Source organism: Salvia hispanica, chromosome 3 (assembly GCF_023119035.1).
Source record: "Salvia hispanica cultivar TCC Black 2014 chromosome 3, UniMelb_Shisp_WGS_1.0, whole genome shotgun sequence".
Lineage (NCBI taxonomy): Eukaryota > Viridiplantae > Streptophyta > Magnoliopsida > Lamiales > Lamiaceae > Salvia > Salvia hispanica.
This window is the reverse complement of record NC_062967.1, coordinates 18,844,355-18,863,765: the sequence shown is the minus strand read 5'-3', so window position 1 is coordinate 18,863,765 and position 19,411 is coordinate 18,844,355. Positions and strand designations below refer to the sequence as shown.

At 34.7% G+C, this 19,411-nt stretch overlaps 3 protein-coding genes across 6 annotated transcripts; 1 reads left to right on the top strand and 2 right to left on the bottom strand.

Moving 5' to 3' along the window:
- Window positions 1–1,938: 1,938 nt before the first annotated feature.
- Window positions 1,939–4,141, top strand: LOC125213758. The gene is made up of 5 exons (XM_048114482.1): window positions 1,939–2,074; window positions 3,356–3,409; window positions 3,517–3,620; window positions 3,691–3,729; window positions 3,818–4,141. Exons 1-5 carry the CDS (start codon window positions 1,999–2,001, stop codon window positions 3,953–3,955), a joined length of 411 nt encoding a protein of 136 aa, XP_047970439.1. The 5' UTR covers window positions 1,939–1,998; the 3' UTR covers window positions 3,956–4,141.
- Window positions 4,142–4,257: 116 nt separating this feature from the next.
- LOC125213757 (secretory carrier-associated membrane protein 3-like) lies at window positions 4,258–8,854 on the bottom strand. 3 transcript variants are annotated; one of them, XM_048114478.1, is made up of 15 exons: window positions 8,762–8,854; window positions 8,568–8,670; window positions 8,050–8,106; window positions 7,374–7,487; window positions 7,204–7,266; window positions 6,499–6,532; window positions 6,230–6,352; window positions 5,747–5,800; window positions 5,603–5,665; window positions 5,426–5,519; window positions 5,189–5,234; window positions 5,037–5,104; window positions 4,779–4,827; window positions 4,610–4,675; window positions 4,258–4,535 (listed from the first exon to the last, which is right to left on the bottom strand). In XM_048114478.1, exons 2-15 carry the CDS (start codon window positions 8,625–8,627, stop codon window positions 4,449–4,451), a joined length of 978 nt encoding a protein of 325 aa, XP_047970435.1. In that variant the 5' UTR covers window positions 8,628–8,670; window positions 8,762–8,854; the 3' UTR covers window positions 4,258–4,448. The 3 variants fall into 3 exon arrangements, with proteins under 3 accessions (XP_047970435.1, XP_047970436.1, XP_047970438.1); XM_048114479.1 differs by having other exon boundaries at window positions 5,747–5,793; window positions 6,256–6,352; window positions 8,568–8,831; XM_048114481.1 differs by lacking the exon at window positions 5,747–5,800 and having other exon boundaries at window positions 8,568–8,831.
- Window positions 8,855–13,049: 4,195 nt separating this feature from the next.
- On the bottom strand, window positions 13,050–18,571 carry LOC125214350 (lysine-specific demethylase JMJ25). 2 transcript variants are annotated; one of them, XM_048115341.1, is made up of 15 exons: window positions 18,414–18,571; window positions 17,389–17,927; window positions 16,821–16,963; window positions 16,621–16,720; window positions 16,372–16,504; window positions 16,232–16,286; window positions 15,926–16,045; window positions 15,370–15,832; window positions 14,868–15,197; window positions 14,273–14,689; window positions 14,110–14,182; window positions 13,823–13,908; window positions 13,600–13,719; window positions 13,445–13,515; window positions 13,050–13,313 (listed from the first exon to the last, which is right to left on the bottom strand). In XM_048115341.1, exons 2-15 carry the CDS (start codon window positions 17,914–17,916, stop codon window positions 13,214–13,216), a joined length of 2,739 nt encoding a protein of 912 aa, XP_047971298.1. In that variant the 5' UTR covers window positions 17,917–17,927; window positions 18,414–18,571; the 3' UTR covers window positions 13,050–13,213. The 2 variants fall into 2 exon arrangements, with proteins under 2 accessions (XP_047971298.1, XP_047971297.1); XM_048115340.1 differs by having other exon boundaries at window positions 15,370–16,045.
- Between the last annotated feature and the right edge of the window lie 840 nt (window positions 18,572–19,411).

The window sequence follows — 19,411 nt, the reverse complement described above, 5'->3', positions numbered from 1 at the left end:
AGACTTGTCCTTGGGCTATCTACTGAAAGGCGAGGTCTTGATAAATATTTGTTTCTTAATCAATGTAGGTTAGCATTGAGCATACGGTATTGATTATGCATTACTTTGACTTATCAAATGGTGCGGGTTTTTCGTAACCCAATAATCCTGATATATTGGGTAGTGGTGATTAATATCTAGCGGTGCTAGGATTGCTATTATGTTGAATCGTGCGCGAGGTGAGTCTCGTTTGATCATGTCCTCAAGAGGAGCGCGAAACAAGGTTTTATTATTCGAACCTAGCTAGTTGGAGTTTGATTACTCTATGAATAATAAAAAAGCGTTTCATGCTAAGTTCACTCTTGGAATTAATAAGAAATTAATTAATTAAGTCCATAGCAGACATTAATTAATTAATGACATTTTTATCTTAAGCGCGGGAAATGAAAGTTAAAACGGAAACCCGGATTACTTATAATTTCGGATTTGGATGGGGAGAGTTCAATATTACTTTTGTAGTGGCTGCTCGTAATATTCCAATTAAAGCTTATATTAAATTGTGGGTTCAATTTAATTAGTAAAAAGTAAATTGGATGAGCACATATCCAAAACCTTCCATAGATCCCTGTCTGGGTCCAAAAAGAACTTAATATAAATAGGAGAATAAATGAGACAGAAATCATAATTTTATATAGCCCAAATTTCGTTCCCCCCATATAGAGTAGGGTTCGAATTTTTCATCTCCTCATAGGAGTAGAATTTCTGTCTTCTTTATTTAAGTCCTAGTATTCCGGTGAGATCAGCCCACACCGATATCGAGTACAGTTCGGGAACCAGAGAGAAGATCTCGTGGTCTAGTATTCAAAGCGTCACGTGGAGAAGCTGCTAGCCATCTTCAATTCTTTGGAGAATTAATTAGGTATTATTTCTGCTCCGTAGAAAAGCATGTTTTAGGTTTCAATAATCTTAAAGCATGATTAATTCAAGTTATGAGCATGATACATGTGAGAATTACGCGAATAGATTTTGTCTAAATAATCTGCTAAATAGATCTGATTATTATGTGATTTATTTGCTCGATTAATAATTGTCAAAATTATGATAATCAACTCGCGACTACGCTTCCGCTGCCAGTTCCTTCGTATACCTATATATTTAATTACATATTTTAATATTATTTAATTATATTTATACTTGCTTATAATAATTATTCTAATTATCTGCTGAATCCATTAATATCTTACCATATACCAAATATTTATAACACTTTATATATAAATTTTGATATAATTGTATACTATTGTTATAGTATTGTGGTTCAGACTAGTGGTTGAATCGGCCAGATCAGTTGAACCGTAAATTAGTAATTTTACCGGTTTGCTCACCCGTTCGATTTTTAAAACATTGACACATACTCCCTCCATCCCATATAATTTTACCCAGTATTCCATTTTGGGCCGTCTCACTACCCATTTCACTTTTACCATTTTTGGTAGTGGACCTCATATTCCACTAACTCATTCCTACTCATATTTTATTATAAAACCAATACTTTAAAAGTAGGACCTGCATCCCACCAACTATTTCAACTCACTTTCTATTACATTTCTTAAAACATGTGCTGGGTCAAAGTGTGTAAAATTATATTGGACCGAGGGAGTAGAATAAAACTAAGGGACAAAAACTACATTTCTTAAAATCCGTGTCAAATTAAACGATGTCAATTAATGGAGAATGGAGGAAGTGTAGTTTTTCTCTAATTAAATTAATAGGAAAATTAAAATAAACATCACAATTATGACATAATTTTTAAAATTAAATTTGGTGATATTTGTGTCAATTTGCTAAAAATGAAATTAAGCCGGAAAAGAACATTTCGATCAAGCCCAATCAGAAGCCCAGCTAAAAGCACAAGCAAACTTACCAAATTAGCCTTTGCTTCTTCAATTCATTCTTCGCTATGGAAGAAGAAATACAGATTTCATTACAACAAAATATTAAAAATTCAATTTCGAAGAAATGATTCCAGAACAATGGGCGCCTCCATGCAACTCTCAATGCACCCACAAATACGCTTCTCTCGTTCAAATTCCATGTATATTTTTTTTTGTTTGAATAATTTTTAATTTTTTTGTTTTTTCTCCATGTTAATGTCGATTCTGGATGTTAGGGTTAAGAAGCTTTGCTCTTTTCTATTTTCGAAATTGATTACTTTTTCTATGTTTGATTTTCCTGTTTGTGTCAGATCATAGTTGTAGATTGTTAGATTATTCTCGAATGATGGTGAGATTCAATTTGATATCAACGACATCCATTTCCTGTTGCATTTCTGGCTAATGATAATGAGTTTATGTATGCCGATTCCAGTGAGAAGATGGAGATTTGTTTATCATTAGTTTTAGTGTTAGGCTTTTGAATCTCTGATCAAAATGGTGTAAAAACTGTGTTTTGAGGGTTGTATTGTGACAGCAAGTGTTGTTTATGCGAAAAGGGGCTATTTTGTTTTGAATCTTTATAGGGTAGAGATCATTGCTCTTTGTGGGAGAATTTTGATGTAGTTAGGGCCGGCGAGGGATCTCTCCGTTTCAGTCATCATGTCTTCAAAGAATGTAGATAACGGGGATTGATATTTTTGTCGTGAGATGAGAGTAGATGATTTTTTCATAATGTTATATAACCTCCAACAGTTAATTATAACATTAATTTTGCTATTGGGTTTTAGAACCTCTGATCTAAGTGTTTGAGGGGTTGTATTGTAAAAGCTGTTGTTATGTAAAATGAGTGCCATTTTGGTTTAATTCTGTATAAGAGAGACAAAATTGATGCTTGTGGGAAAGTTATGAGATATCATCATAACAATAGATATATTTCTGTAATGTATAACCTCAAATTTGTAATAATCGTGATGCTCTTGAGCCCCATATGTTGTAGCCTGGGAAGGATAATTGTGATGGTGAATGATTTATTGTATTTTTCCCAGTTGGGCATTTACTGATGTTTCTAACTGTATCTTAGTTAAATCATGCCTTTATCCTTAGAAGCACACATTAGTGTTCTTTAAAATTGTGGTATATATTTTTGAAAGAGACATATAACAACTGAATGGTTGCCCCTAGGGTATCTTTTAATTATTCGGATGACCATTTTGGGTATCGTCAGTTGCATTCGATGATAAAGGATGCATATATGTGAGGGTTTAGGGAGAATGGTTTCAGGTACAAAATAGGTAGAATGGCTCATTGTTTGAAAACATTCTCTTATAAGTCAGCTAATATACAACGTAGCCTGTATTCGAGTAGAACTTTCTGTTCCTAATCCTGCCTTTTGTTGTATGAATTTGTCTTTATCTGATTAACCATGTACTGATTTCGTTTAGGGAGAGTATTCTGCAAAAAGGGATGTGATGCTGATGGTGACACATGGGACGAATGTAAGTTTGAATCTGCACTTGTATTTATTTCCTTATAAACACACTGGTATTCTTGCTTTGTAATGAATTTAGTAGGAAACTCTGATGCTAGTGATGTATAAACTCAGGTGTGGGAGAGTGCGACGAGATATGCTACAAAGACCCTGTCCTCAAGGACAAGCAGTGGAGCGCCTATATTGATCGTTCCCCTGGTTCTGTCACCTACTCAGAGGTTCATGCCACCTCAACTTCTTGAATATTTCTTTCTTTTTGCTTGTGCCTAATTTCATTCTTGCTTTCAGGAATGCTTTCGTGCTTGCGTATCTGGCTGCAGTTACAAGGTAAGTAAAGCTCACTTCGGAATCTAATCGGTCAAGATAAATATTTAACACAATGCCTCAAGTATTGCTTCGTTCTTTCGATTTGCAGTTCGATGTTCCTGAAGAGAAACTCAAAGAAGTTCATGCAAGACCAACAAAGCCTCCACCGATGCCACCTGCTGCTGAGTCCAGACCCACTCCCGTATCCATTCGTGTAGGAGATGAGGTTTTGAGCACTTCTGCATAAGCATAACTGGACAACAATGCTGTTTTGATTCTTCACTGGAAATATCTCAACAAGGCGTCAGACATTAAAAGTAACATTGCTTAGGTCAAATTTGTGGCCTTGCAGCCTTGTTGAAGTTAGTAGTTAGGTTGAACAGTTTCGCAATTTTCTGGGAATATTTATGATGATGACAAGTTTTAGGGCTAACTGAAGTGGATTTCTTACTAAAAGCATTACTTTGAGGTGGTTAGGTATAGAAAATTCAGCTAAGGAAAGTGTACCTAATTGTATTCATAAATGGAACAGAAATGCCAAAGAATGAATTTACAAACAAACAATCTATGAATCATCAAACTCAGAGCAGGTGGATCCAGCTTCTACATCCAATATTTTTTAAAAATTTTAATCCTTCCTAGTCCTTCCCTCAGAAAATCTTCTCAAAAACATTATTTTAATACCATAAATTTCAAAATATGATTTACATATGTTCATCTATGAAATGGCACTTGAGGTATTAGACTGCTGCTCTCAACGCTCCTCTCGCTGCCTCGCGCTTCAGCTCTGCAGCTTTCCCGCTGCCTCGAAAATACATGTAGACTTGCTGTGAAATGAGAGAGCATTATTAGATAGGAGGTGAGACCGTTCCATTTTCTGTAAGTGATGTTGTGCTCATACCTGTATGACCCAAATGCTGAGAACTGACTCGAGGCAGAATAGCCCGAATCCAATGAAGTAGAAAATCTGTGTAACAAAAACGATGATGAATAAGTAGCGGTGCATTTTCTAGCTGATAACTCAAGATCTGAACAGCGTATGTATTGACAATAATATAACGCCAACTTACCCCAACTAGCACGTGGTCGCCTATTACATCAATCGCTGGGAGGATACCTCTGCAGAAACAACGTTGAGGACAACGTGAGATAACAACTTACCAAATGAAGAAAAAGATTGGAGTTTCAATTTCGACCGATTCTCTAAAAATTTGTCAACAGACGGGGTTAGATAAGACAATATATAAGAAAGACAAACGTAAAACACATGGGGCTCCATGAAATCGAAAAATTAACAGATTTTATGCACATTAAGTGAGGCGACCTACGTTAGAGATTTTCCTCTGAAAACGACAGGAGGTGCAACTGAAGCAAATATGCAGAAGCCAATGTGCAGCTGTAAAAATCAATTTAATCAAACATGATTGTGCGTTCACTAGAAGATGGAAATCCATTTCTGAATATAATAAAATCAACTTACCATGTAAAGCATGAAAAACCACCCAAACTTCATAGCACTTTCAGTCCTGTTACATATAGTATAGATACAGTCAAACTATATGTAGATGAGATGAGATGAGATGTAATGCATTCTATCCTCAAAGCCTCAAAAGACGATTTTCATCATCAGATGGAATTCCGATAATTCATTATCCAATATCCTCTTCCCCATTTTGTGAAGAAGAAGAAAACTAAAAGGGGTACAGATATTACCAACCTAAAAGCGCGGTAAAGCGGTCGATACCATAACACATATGCTCCTGGAACCCCAGAAATAAAGTAGATAATAGCAAGAAACCAGATCTTTGCATCTAGTAAACATACAGGTCTGGTCAGGAAACCACTTAAAATACACATACCGAAAGGAAAGACTATGAGCTCATATAAAACGTACCTCCCAGTTTAATCCATGCAGTAGTTACAGCTATAACGTTCCAGAGAAGGGCAAAACAGAGGCCTGTTGTTCACCAGGAAGAAAAAGCATGATTAGCTGATTAGCAACAAGAATATTCAGTGAAGATCTTCTTTGAAGTGATACCAGAAGCCTCATGCCAAGGGCCAAAATCCAAGACCGAGTGAACAAACCAGCAACATGTAAAAGAAATTAAACCAATTACTTCATGGAAACATAACCTTTTGAGACAGGGGTCATGTATTGCATGGAAACAATTTGGAAACTCTAATTTATTTGAAATTATAAGATACTTGCACAATTCCAAAGGTACTCTTCCAACAACCATAAGTTATTAGCAGCCACAAATAATCATTAGCTTTATGCAACGGGAAAAAACAAAACAAAAAAAGTTAATGTTATATGCCTAACTATGCACAATCAATGATTCAATATGCTAAATTTCCATAACACAATCTTCTGGAGGTTACTTCAAGCTGTATGAAAAAAGTCAGCTGTCTGACTTAAGATGCTAATTTTCCAAGTCTGTGAATGAAGGATGTAGAAAACGAGAAAAAGCTACAAATTCAAGTAGCCAACAGAGCATCATATGTACAAAGGTTTACATACCCAAAAAGGTTGTAAATGCAACATACTGAATCTTCTGCAAATGAATCGGTATTTCATTCGCGATGTCATGATGAATGATAGGGAAGAATGGAGGCCAGTTTTTCTCCTCGAGAACAATACCAGCTGCAAAGAAAAAAAGACTTTAGTGCAACACTGGAACTCCTCTTGGATTTGCTCCAATTACAAGATGGTCAAGAAAAGCAGACTCCTCTTAATTAATGGTGCTGAGATATGGTTATAAGAACATTCAAATTGAGAATATAAAGCACCTCGTGCAGCAGCCTCTTCTTTCCGCCTAACTTCCTGCAGAGCGTCAACAGAAATTGAAAATAACATTCAGTATTTAAACATTAAATGCAAAAATCAATCTTTGTGCAGCAGTTTCATCCTAGGACACATTTTTCAGAACTAATAGCTATGCACATCTGTCGTCCAATAGAGGATAAGTTCTTGGACTTAAACATTTTTGTGTCCAGCGAGCATCATGTAAGACATTGTATGAATAACCATAACAGGCAATGTGATCCTTACCCTTAAACATTAACTTTTGTACACAGATAAATAATGCATTCAAAGAGCTATATGATTAGATTTGCAGAAAATGCAGGGAACTTGGGAGCATATGGACTGATACGGAATTTTTTTTGGTTTCAGAAGAAAAGGTGGAAGTGAATAAATTAGACTATACACTATGTATGAAGAATCTTTTATCCCAGAAAGACAACTAATCATAGCTCGCAGTTTGAGATGCTTGCTGACTCCTGACTGATAAAATAGTACTATTAAAAGTTCAGAAAACACAAATAAACTTCAGCAAAAAAATCCTTAAATATTTAGAAACTGCTTCTCCAAGGAATTAATGGCCAGGAAGAGTTAGTCTACATTCATTCATGCCAAAACAACATCAAGAATGTTAGCTCACCAAGAAAATAGTATTACAACTCAGTAGAGCATGGGTAACCATCAATATTTACCTGTTCCCTTCTCTTGAGTTCAGATTCCTTGGCCTGTAGCTCTCTCTCTTTCTTTTTTAGGTCCTAAATTTAAAATATTCTTTCATTAGAAGTCATGGAAGACATTCCAATGTGGAAACAAATAACCATTGCATGCTTTCATGTTAAACTATTTACTTAAAGGCACATACAGAAGCACTATCGAGAGGAATATCGACTGGTGCAGTAGGATTGTAGAAATCAGCAGGCTCTGGAGGGAGGGGTGAGAGCCTTGAGTTTACAGCAGGAGGAACACTTCCAGAAGTCTGAAAAAATCATATTAATATGATTAAGAAACAATTCAATCCAAACATATTTTTGTCCAAAATTCTGATGGTGAGTATAAATATGATACTATATGTCAGACCGATTACACTGCCACCAGACAGTATGTCTCCTACAGAGTAAGTGAACCACCACATAGGAAACCTAACTGGATGGGGAGCTGATTAGATCGCAAAATAATAACTGGTAGATGTCTAAATACAGAAAACAGGCATTTAAGATTTTCCCCAAATAAATAGGCTGTATTTCATTCATCATAACTCCAAATATATAAAAAAATGGCTTTGATCATTCATGAGTAGAAACTAGAAACAGAAATTGCATCCTCACTGAATGCACATGCAACACAACCATTTTTACACATCTCCAGCCCCTGCCAGAAAACATGGTGATGCACTAGAATTTAGTTCACATAAATTTTATAGAACAGATCATACTACCAGTATACAAGAACTCTTCCTTCTAGAGGTGTGATTATAAATGCAGGAGAACTCTGAGAGCTCTCTCCAAATTCCAAAAGGAAGAGAATTAATAGAAACTCACAGTATAGAATGAGCCTCCACTAAATTGTTGTCCCGATGCCTTTCCTCTCCCTCCATTCTGGATATAAGAAGATACACAAGCATGTCAATTCTTTAAAGTAAACAAAACTTACAAACATGCCAAAGAACTTAAAATAATAATAAAAACAAATCACTGGAACACTTTCTGATACATAATAATGTGAGAGCTCTCTGTTCATCATTCTAAATTGTTTGAATTCAGATATTCTACAAGTTAACTGCATCAGCTGAATCTCTTAATTGCATTTTTATTAGATCCAGTCAATTACTGTGAAATCATTTGATAGTAATACACATACAAAAGCCCTAAAACAAATCACTAAAAGATCAGTCAACCTAAGTCAAATCATCATCGAAACCCTTACCTTCAACTTCAAATTCAAATTGTTCAACTGAAGAGCACACGGAATTACATCCCCAAACAATTAAAAGCAAGAACAAAACGTGACCGACACCAAACATTCAACGATTCATGGAAATTGAAGGCGAAACACTTACAGAAAATGGATTCACTTCTTCTTCCTCGTCAAATGGATTCCGATCGTAATGGCCTGCCATGTCCTTATCGACTGTTTCCTTCAACTGAATCCGCTCACAAACACTGAATAGCAGATTTTGTAGATCCAAATAGTGCGATTCCAATAACAATAGAAAAAATGAAAAATTGCTCAAAGCTTATGACAGAAGAATACCAATGTGTACGGGACTCAAAACGGTTGAAAAGAATCAATAGAGAAAGAAGATTGGTCTGTGGTCAGCGACAGCGTGTATGCTCACGGTTTATATATTTTACTCCCTCAAATTCATTCCACCACTCTATTTGATTTAGCTTGTACTCTCTCCAAGTAAACATTTCTTTTCGTCACGAATTAAGAAAAATTGTATTAAGTAAGTTAAAGTAAATGAAAGATAAAGTAGAAAAGGGAAAAAAATAGAAAAACGAAAAAAGAATAAAGTAAGTGAAAAGAAATATGTTAACTTTTACTAAAAAGAAAATAACTCCACTACTATTGAATATACCAAAATGACAAAACTATGGAACAGAGGAAATAGTATTTAAGAAGTAATCGTAATATTTCCTATTGGAAAGGAAACATTTATTTTTTGCACGTGTTTTAATTTTGAATGAATTACAAAATAGTCCCTGAACTATGAATTTATTTCGACAATAGTCTCTGAACTTTAAAAATATCTATAGTAGTCCATGAACTAATAGTTTATTTCAAAATCGATCCTTTCGACATTTTTCCACCCAAAAATGCCCTTTTAGGCTGCTGGGAATTTTCGATATGTAACCGCCGGTTACGGTTCTGAACCGAAACTGTGAGAATTTTCCCGAACCGAAACCGTCGATTTTTGAACCGTAGTTCAGTTCAGGTACAAAATTTTTTTAACCGAAACCGTGCCGGAATCGCCGATTCCGAACAGTTCCAAACCGGAACCACAAAAAATCGGCAGTTCGGAACCGTGAAAAACCGTCGGTTTGGAACCGAAACCGGCGGTTTTGGAACCGGAACCATAACCGCGAAACACCCTCGCGGTTCGGTTCCGGTTCAACAATTTCCAAAACCGTAACCGCCGGTTCCTGAACCGTGGGCACCTCTACATATAATTCACACATTGCACATACAATACACAAAATACACACATTGAACATACATAAAATACATATACTGCACACACACACGTATAAACATACATGACATGTGTGTGCATAAACTCTTCAAATTAAGTTCATACTATCAATTAGCAGTATATTCATTTTACTAAACATAGGATTTAGAATTAAATTCATAAAATCTAACTCCATAGAATTCAAATTTTTATTCGTGGAATTGAATTATAGTTATATTTCATCGAATTCTAATTTTAATTCTATGTATCAAACGGCCCGTAGTAAAATTCAGATTTGACAGCATTTTCAAAATATCGTACTACTAAGCTAACAATTCATATGTTTATTATTTGTGATTCTTACCCAACAAAGAGATACAGGAGTACTATATTATGGTTATATTTATGATGAACAGTGAATATTGATAAAATAAAATAAAATCTTTTATGTTACATTATATACATTTAAAAGAAGATATTGAAAATTTAGAGTGAATGAATTCTAAGCGATAATCTTTGGAAAATCAAGTGTGTAAAATCTCTCGTGGAATTTATTTGGATGAAATTCTATCATTTTATTTTCTATTGTGGGCATAACTATAATATTACTAGTATTACTCTGAACGTAGATGGACTTACTCCATAGGTTGGACCTAGATACAACTATTGTCTACTATTTCTTCATGTTTAACATTTAATTCAACATTTCATTAATTAATTTTATAATGTATATAACTTAAAAACAACCTTCAATTTTATATTTAATGTACATATATGTTAGATCTATATTAATATAGTAGTAATTTATAAATTAAAATATATATATATATAGGGGCATGTTAGGGTGCCACCATCCCTTAAAATAACAACATACCATCATTCCTAGCCAATCATTTGTACACGTGGACGAATAATAAGCTGCCACGTGGCAAAAAAAGAAAAAAAAATCTGAAAAACTCGGCCAGCAATTTGTTGCTCTTTATACAACAATTTGTCTTGTCCAGCAATATTCGACACACTATACAACAATCTATAGATTGTTGTGTAGTGTTTGTAATATTGTTGTGTAGCGTTTATAATATTGCTGTATATAAGTGGTGTCACGGTGTCACTTTAAGAGGAGGTTGTCATTTTAACACAAACATATATATATATATATATATATATATATATATATATATATATATGATAGTGATAAAATGCAAACCCATATATTGTACAAACTCCAAACTCTTTCAACACAATATCAATATAATGTCAACACAGTATAAAATTTCAAGATTTTGATATCAACATAATGTCAACACAATTTCAACACAACATCAACCGTTGACATTGTGTTGACATTTTTTGTTGCTATTATTTCATGATCTGTTGATATTTTCTAACGGTCCAGATCAAAGTTTGGAGTTTGTACAATATTTAGAGTTTGCATTTGATCACGTCCCTATATATATATATATATATATATATATAGGGGTGTGTTAGGGTCCTTACAGCATCTTAGCGTAAAACACAGCACAAATCACAGCCCTTGGATCATTAGATTGGATGGCTGTGATTTGTTACATTATGATACTAAAAATCTACATTATTAGGCGAGGTACATTATTAGACTAGAAATGTACATTGTAAGACTAAAACTGTACATTTCTAAACTAAAATGCTACATTATTAAACTAAAATGCTACATTATTATTACATTATTATCCGAGCTACATTATTAGTCTAAAATTCTACATTATTAGATGACACGTGACATTAATCTAACCATTAGATCATATGATCCAATGGACTGCAAGTGTTTTGAGTTTTACTTATACTTAGCGTTCTGACCTGAATACATCCCTATATATATATATATATATATATATATATATATATAGAGAGAGAGAGAGAGAGAGAGAGAGAAGGATGTGATCAAGGTCCATAAGTGAAATTCTGTCAAAAATCAAAGCAAATCTCAGTCATTGGATCTTATGATGTAACCGTTAGATTAATGTCACGTGTCATCTAATAATGTAGATTGTGTAGTCTAACAATGTAGCTCGGCTAATAATGTAACGCGCTTTAGTCTAAAATGTAGATTGTGTAATCTAATAATGTAGCTCAGCTAATAATGTAACGCTTATACTGTAATAATGTAGCTTAGATATTATGATCACAACCATCCAATCTAAGGATCCAAGGGCTGAGATTCACTTTGATTTTTGACAGGATCTCACTTATGGACGATCGCGCGCCTATATATATATATAGAGAGAGAGAGATGTGATCATATCATAACCCATATTTATGGTGATAACCTAATAACCCTCATTTTATGGACGAAAAATATCATTTTATGGAACAAAATATCATTTTATGGAATAAAAGTAACATTTTATGAATGCTGAAAAAATATCATTTTATCGTGTATAAATATAATTTTTAGTAAAAATGATACTTTTGACCCATAAAATGATAGGGTTATTAGGTTATCACATAAATATGAGTTATGATATGGTCGCACCCCTATATATATATATATGAGATAAATTCAAAATGCATTTTTTCATTTTTTTCAAAATGCATTTTTCATTTGATTTATTGGGTTTATTTACAATTTTTTTGTTTTATTAGTTACTTGTACTAATACATTTTCATTTAACAGGTTTTTTGTTTGGATCTTTATTTAACATACTTCAGAATTTAATTAACTTTGCTTGTATTGATTAAATTTTTATATTTTTCTTATATATTTTGAAATTAATTATTCTACTATATTAACTTGATAATCATTGAAAAAATGAAAAGAATTTATTAATATTGTCTAGTACTCCATCATCTTATAATTTACTCCATTTTTCAATGGTTTTTAATTCTGTATTGTAGCTAAATAATTTCAAAATGAATAAGAGGAAAAACGAAAAATAAATAAATTTAATTAACAAAAAAAAGTTAATTGAATTCTGATGTTGTTAAATAGTGATCCAACCAAAGAACTTCTTAAATAAAAATATAAAATTAAAAAAATCTAATAAACAAAATGCGAAAGTACAAAAATCTAATGAATAAAAAATTTGTAGAATGATTTAATAAAACAAAATATATTCTCTCCCATTAAAATGACATTCACTAGAACGGAAACATTTCCAATATCAACTCTATTTTCTCACAGAAAAATAGATTATCCCATTAAAACTCCCAAAATAACACTACGTAAAATCTAATGTCAGAAAGCAAATGTTTAGTATTTAGTAGAACGGAGAGAGTATTAATATAAAGGCTTATAGATGTGTTTTGCCTATACAAAACACAAACTTATATACACAAACAATAATGAAAACTGACATGTGGGAAATTTACAAAATCAGGAGCCAAACATAAAGTGAAACGGCGGTATTATATAAGACTTGGTTGAACAAATTCTTGGCCAATATTTGAAAGACTTAAAAATGATCTACGGTACAACACAAATAGAGTCGGATCATGTTTCATATTATACACGAGCGAGGCATTTCTTGAAGCGACAAGCATGAGTTTCTTCTTTAGCTACAGGAAATCTGTCTGCGCTTCACCATGTTCTCCAAGTTCTTCGACACCAACGTAGTCAGATTCGGATCTTCATATTCAAGTTCTGGACCAAATCTGCATTATTATCGAGATAATTAAGCAACACTAGCACGCAGAGAGCTAGGATAATCTATGTTACTAGTAAATTACACGTCATCATGGGCCAATGTAGATTATGTGCGAAGATGATAAAATAAGTCGCATACTTTGGGTCAAGAACCAGCTTCTGAACTTCTTTAATGGCTGAGCTTGCTGCATATAATGATATTTTTCCAACCTGAATCAACCAGCAGATTACTTCATTGGATAACAATGAGCAAACCGGGGACTGAGAGCAGAATAAACTAGAATAATGGCTGACCTCCAGTTTTTGAAGCTTCAAATCATGATCGTGTGGAAGTCCACGGATTTCCTCAGACAGTCTCATAGATTCAGCCAGACTTTCAGGAGAGAGAAAATCAAGCCCCAACTGAACCGAGGACTGGAAATTCAAGAGGCAAAAGAAACAGAGACGGTAAGAATTACAAATGTTTTTTCACCATGTAAACAAGCGAATCATTAAGGGGTGTTTATCTGTAACTCACCTGAAGATGCCGTACTTGGAAGGGGATTCCGGCAGGGATGAATACTGCTTCTCCTAAATGCTGTTCAAACGACCAAGGTTCAACTCCTGGGGGCAAGAATAAAAAGATACGATCATTGAATAATTTTAATAGGAGTATATCATAATTTCAGTAGTTCAACTGATGTACTATCAAAGAATCATAATACGGGGCTAATTATACTTGCAAAAAACTGAAACAAGTTTGCTATCTGCTCTACAAAGTCTATTTGAAGAACATCATAAAGAACAACTATAATTTGCACTTACCGAATTCATCTTTCAACCTGCTTTTATGATGCCTATTCAAGAATACTACCCCATCATATAGAGGCCGAGATGCCTGATGATATTGAAGTGCAGTTTCAGCGACAAAGAGAAAAAAATGTAACACTAGGGATCTAATTATATCTAAAAAAATAGAGTAACTTACAGAATTATCATTAATAACATCAGCATTCCCAAAATCTTCCCTGTGCAAGCTTACATACTCCATTAGTTTGGTTATATCCTCGTGGCGGAATATATCCCAGTGAGCTCCTGCTTGGACATTTACCAGAACATTATCGCTGGATCTAATCTTAGAATCATTGTCACCTTTCTCTTCAACTATGCTGCTTTCTTCATTTCCTTTATCATCCTTTTTCTCAGAGTTATCTGACTGTGCATCGGCCACAGAGAAATCCATTCCATCAGGTGACGATTTGGGCAATCCACCGCTGTTCAGGTGAATTTCAGAATCACTGTGCAATTCCTTTGTATCAGATTGAATCACAGTATTTTGAACATCGATTTGTGTACTCTGCAGACCTTTTAACTTCGGATCAAATGAATGCACCAAAAGGAATACCTGATTAAAAGAGATAGTGTCATTCTAATATATCCAGATTGACACGATTATCAGAATGAATGTTTGTGAATGACCTCAATCGCAATTATACAACAAAATTCCCCAATAAAGCGCACAGCATACTCACACACTAATGCAAAAACCTATAATACTGCTCAAAATAGGCATTGGTCCATACCATATCGCGCATGTTGAGATGAAGATTATTCCTAGAATCACCCTTGCCAATTTCTTCTACATTGCCATAAGAAATAAATATCTTAGGACCAACATCATTTTGCAAGGAATAATGAGGCAATTTTGCCGCAACATTTAGAAGACCCCACTTGGAATGGATGAACTCAAGCAGGGGAAGTTTACTGATGAACTCAGGCCTTTGATATAACAGAAACTCTTCTGAAGCAATAGGTGAAGGCCAATCCTTCAACTTTAACAACTGACGTCTCCCATTTTCATCAACTCTACCATCGAAGTAACCTTTTATGAACTCTTCAAGTTCTACATTTACCTGAAATTGCATTATGTCAACCGAAATACGCAGAGGTACATATTGGAGGAAACATCATAAGTATGGAACTAAACATGATTCTGCATAGATGCACATCATGCACTAAACCCTAAACCCACTAAAAGGTAAGAAAAACTAAACCAATGCCAGCTTACAACATTAAACGGCACACCTCAGTCCCATCAGTGCAGTCAACAGCCTTCAAAACTCTTTTAGCATCCTTCGATTTCTCTTCTGCGGTCTCTTTAATTCCTTTCCATATAGTCATAGGATCCCACATTGTCATTGCAGAGTCATCAAAAACCTCCTTAACAATAACAGGCTTCCGTTTGCTCCACTGCATTCTGAAATTTTTAATCCCTTCACTTTTCAGATCTTCTGAAGATGGATTATACAAGAAGTTATCGCTATCATTTTCTCTGTTTGCGGCCTGGAGAAGATTGAGACTACCTCCAGTTTCCTCTGAATCACCACAATTATTTATGTTACAGCCATTGACCATTTCTTCAACATTTTTCACCAATTTGGCAACCCAGTTCATCTTGAAGATACGCTTTAGAGTTAAAATGCAGGACCCACAGCCTCCATTTTCCTTTGGGGGACATTGGATACTTCCATCATGATCAGCTTTCCAACTGGAAAATTTTTCGATGAAATTTAGCCGTGTTAATCTTGCTGACTTAGGCTCTTTGTCACTATTATTCGTTGCAAGAGAAATATCATCTAACTCTTCATTGACAGAAGGCTTGGATGCTCTCCTGATATCTTTGCAGCAGCTAAGGCACAAATCGTACGAGCATGTTGTGCAGTGCAGGTGATAATCAATAATAGGTACCCTGCAGAAATCACTGCAATGAGAGGAAAAGAGCACAAGTCATCATAATTTTTTCAATTGTGTTACAAAAAAAAGACACAATAGTGAGAATGACTTATGGCTGCAGCCACTCCCATTGTCATAAGGATGTCAAGAATCAAGATGGACATTGATAAGGAAAATAACTGAACTTATGGAAATCAACAAAAACGTATCTCACCAGCACATCTGCTCATCAGCATTTAATTTAGTTCTGACAAGATCTATTTCATTTCCTGAAAGACAACAAAGAAGTCAATAATGTAAGCAAAAATTCATGAAAACTCTAATTCCAACAACTGGACAAGCATAATAGCATACCTCGAAGCCTTTTCTCCAGCTCAACCTCAGAGCACTGCATTGCATGGATCCGTTTCACAATTGGGAGCACCGCTGATAAAAGACAGTAAAGGTACTGCAATTTGTCTTGTGGGGATATCTCTCGAATCCTTGCCTGTAAGAGGAAAATATAAAATCTATTCACATAAGAGTATGCTTTAACAGAAAAAATTACAACTAGCTGGAAAGTAAATCTACTGACAGTCAAACAAAAAGGGAAAAGATGTATACTTTAATAAGATTATCCCCTCGCATGCACACCTTGCAACTACATGTACCACGACATGCAGGACAAATCCTCTGAATTTCCTGTATGGAGATGCCCGCATACCTGAGGAGACGATGTATCACATTACCATCTCAGGATCTATTTTTTTAAGAATAAAAACAAAATTAAAAAGATAAACCTATCAGATGATATTTTCTCTCACCATGTTGAAATACAGTTCTCACAATACCCTCTTTGATCACATTTAAGGCACCAAACCACTTTATCCTTGTTATTGCTCCGACATTGATGACAAGGCTGTCCCTCAGTATCATCAGATGATTCTGAAATTACATCAGAAGTCTCCTACAAAAATCACACAACATGTTAAAAGAAAGCAATAGCTTCAAGTCAGCAGGTAACATGTATTTCCCAGCCAAATAACTAGGTTTCAATCTCCATCATCAGAAACTGGCAACCGCCAAACCAGAATCATCTCTTTATCTAAGTCACAACATAAGACCTCCAACCCCACCTCACCACACCCTACCCAAAAGAAGATGACAAATAATATGCAGGTAAGCATCATTTCCTTGTCTATTTTCATAATTGGGAGGACTAGTAATATTTGAGGTAATGTGTTTGAGCTTCTCCAAAATTTGTCATCTTCTATTTTGACTAGAGACTTTAAGTTAGCACTTCACAAAAGTAAAGACTTAGCCTCAAAACCATGAAAGACTGATAACAGAGAGAAAATTGGAGTTAATGCTGTCAGCTTATTCCCTACTCACCATAGGACTATTCTCAAACATCTTCTGCGATCTGCTTCTGTTTGAATCCACTGCAGCAGATGTAGGGGGCGTTCTATACGATCTTCTACTGTCCTCATAGTCAGACCCATCTCCATCGAGATCATCAGTTGACCTCAGAGAGCTTCGACCCGAAAGACTCCTACCAGCAGGCATCTCAGGTGAGTAACTGGCTTGGGCTTTTGATTTATCCTTCTTCTTCTTCCCAGACAACCCAGAGTAATCCCCAAATTGAGAACTGAGTGGTAGATCCATATCATCACTCTTGCTTTCCAAGTATACATCATTTTCATCTACAGATTTCCTCTTAGCTTTCTTTATACTTGCACGCATTGCGGAATTAGCTGCCCTCTTCTTCGCCTGGATGTAATGCTTTTCGCATACCGTCTTGTCAGGCATGGACATGGCAGTGCATCTCCACTGTTTCCCATCAGACCTCTTACAACGCAAATCATCGGGAATTGCGACATTGTCCTCGCCTCCCCCAGAGATGGAACGTGAATGATCCATTGACAATTATTCTACAAAATCACCAACAAACGAATTCTTACATTTCAAATCAGTAGCATCAAAATAGACAAAAAAAATGAGGTGTGATTTTGATAAATCAAAATACCCTAACCAAGATAGTTATAATTGTAATTCATGAGATAATTGCATCAGAATTACAACAACGTCCTCTCCTTCAATAACTAAAACACCATAAAAAAAATCAAGTGCATGATAAACTGCCACCATGAAACAAGAGACGCACAATGTTGCGATGGTAAAACCCGAGAAAGATAAACCCTAATTAAACTAAAATCACTCGAATTCACAATAACTGCGAAGTTTCAGAGGGAACATGGCATAAGTATCATAATACGTGATCCACCGCCGTTATCATTCGTATTTATAAGCGAAATGGAATAGAAAAAATCAGCAATTACATACATGAGCTCGTTGAAATCTCATAAACGTGCAATTCTTCCCATAGGCGTGATGTGCGAGGGACATACATAGCGTACCTGAAGAGTGAGAAAATTTCAGGCTGAGCATAGACAACCTTCTCTCTCTTCCTCTCTCACACTTCTCTCTCTCGCCGAAATTCCAGTAATTGCAATCGAAGCAGGCTGAAAGTGGAGAAGAGAAATTTTGCAGAGGCGGGGAAGGACATATGGAACGACGTCGTAGGAGGTGCAAAACGGGATAAGATTTTTAGTTCAGTTGGTTAGTTAATTAAAATTAGGAAAAATTGTTATTTAAATCACTTAATTTTAACTTCTCGTCAGTCTCATTTATAAGTGGTAGGAGTGGACAATTAAATCTCAATTTTCGTACAATTTTCAATTATCCATGCACTTCAACTTTTGATGAAATTAGATGTGTTTTTATTTTTATTTTTATTTTTATTTTTATTTTTATTTTTATTTTTACTATTATATCTTCATTATTTAACTAATAATCATCTAAATTAATCATCACAGAATGATGTTAAATTTATTCAGAAGTTAAGTAAAAATTATAAATCAAATAATAAATTTTACTATATTAAAATTTGAATTGAATGGGATACTTAAAAAATGTACAAAAATTATGATTTAAGTAGTAGGGGTGCGTTAAAATGACAACATCTCTTAAAATAACATCATACCACCATTCTTAACCAATCATTTGTAGACGTGGACGAATAATAAGTTGCCATGTGGCAATAAAAAAAAATTCTCAAGTGTAAAAATCTCGGCCAACAATATACAACACTGTATACAACAATTTTTTCTCGGCCAACAATATCCAACACGCTATACAACAATCTATAGATTGCTGTGTAGCGTTTATATAATTGTTGTGTAGCATTTATAATATTGCTGGATATGTGGTGTCACGGTGTCACTTTAAGAGGTGCTGTCATTTTAACACAAACCTTTTTTTATAAGTTATTGGATTTATGAAATGAACCAAAATTTCTGATTTACTCCCTCCGTCCCACATTTGGAGTCACTTATTGTTATGGCTCGGGTTTTAA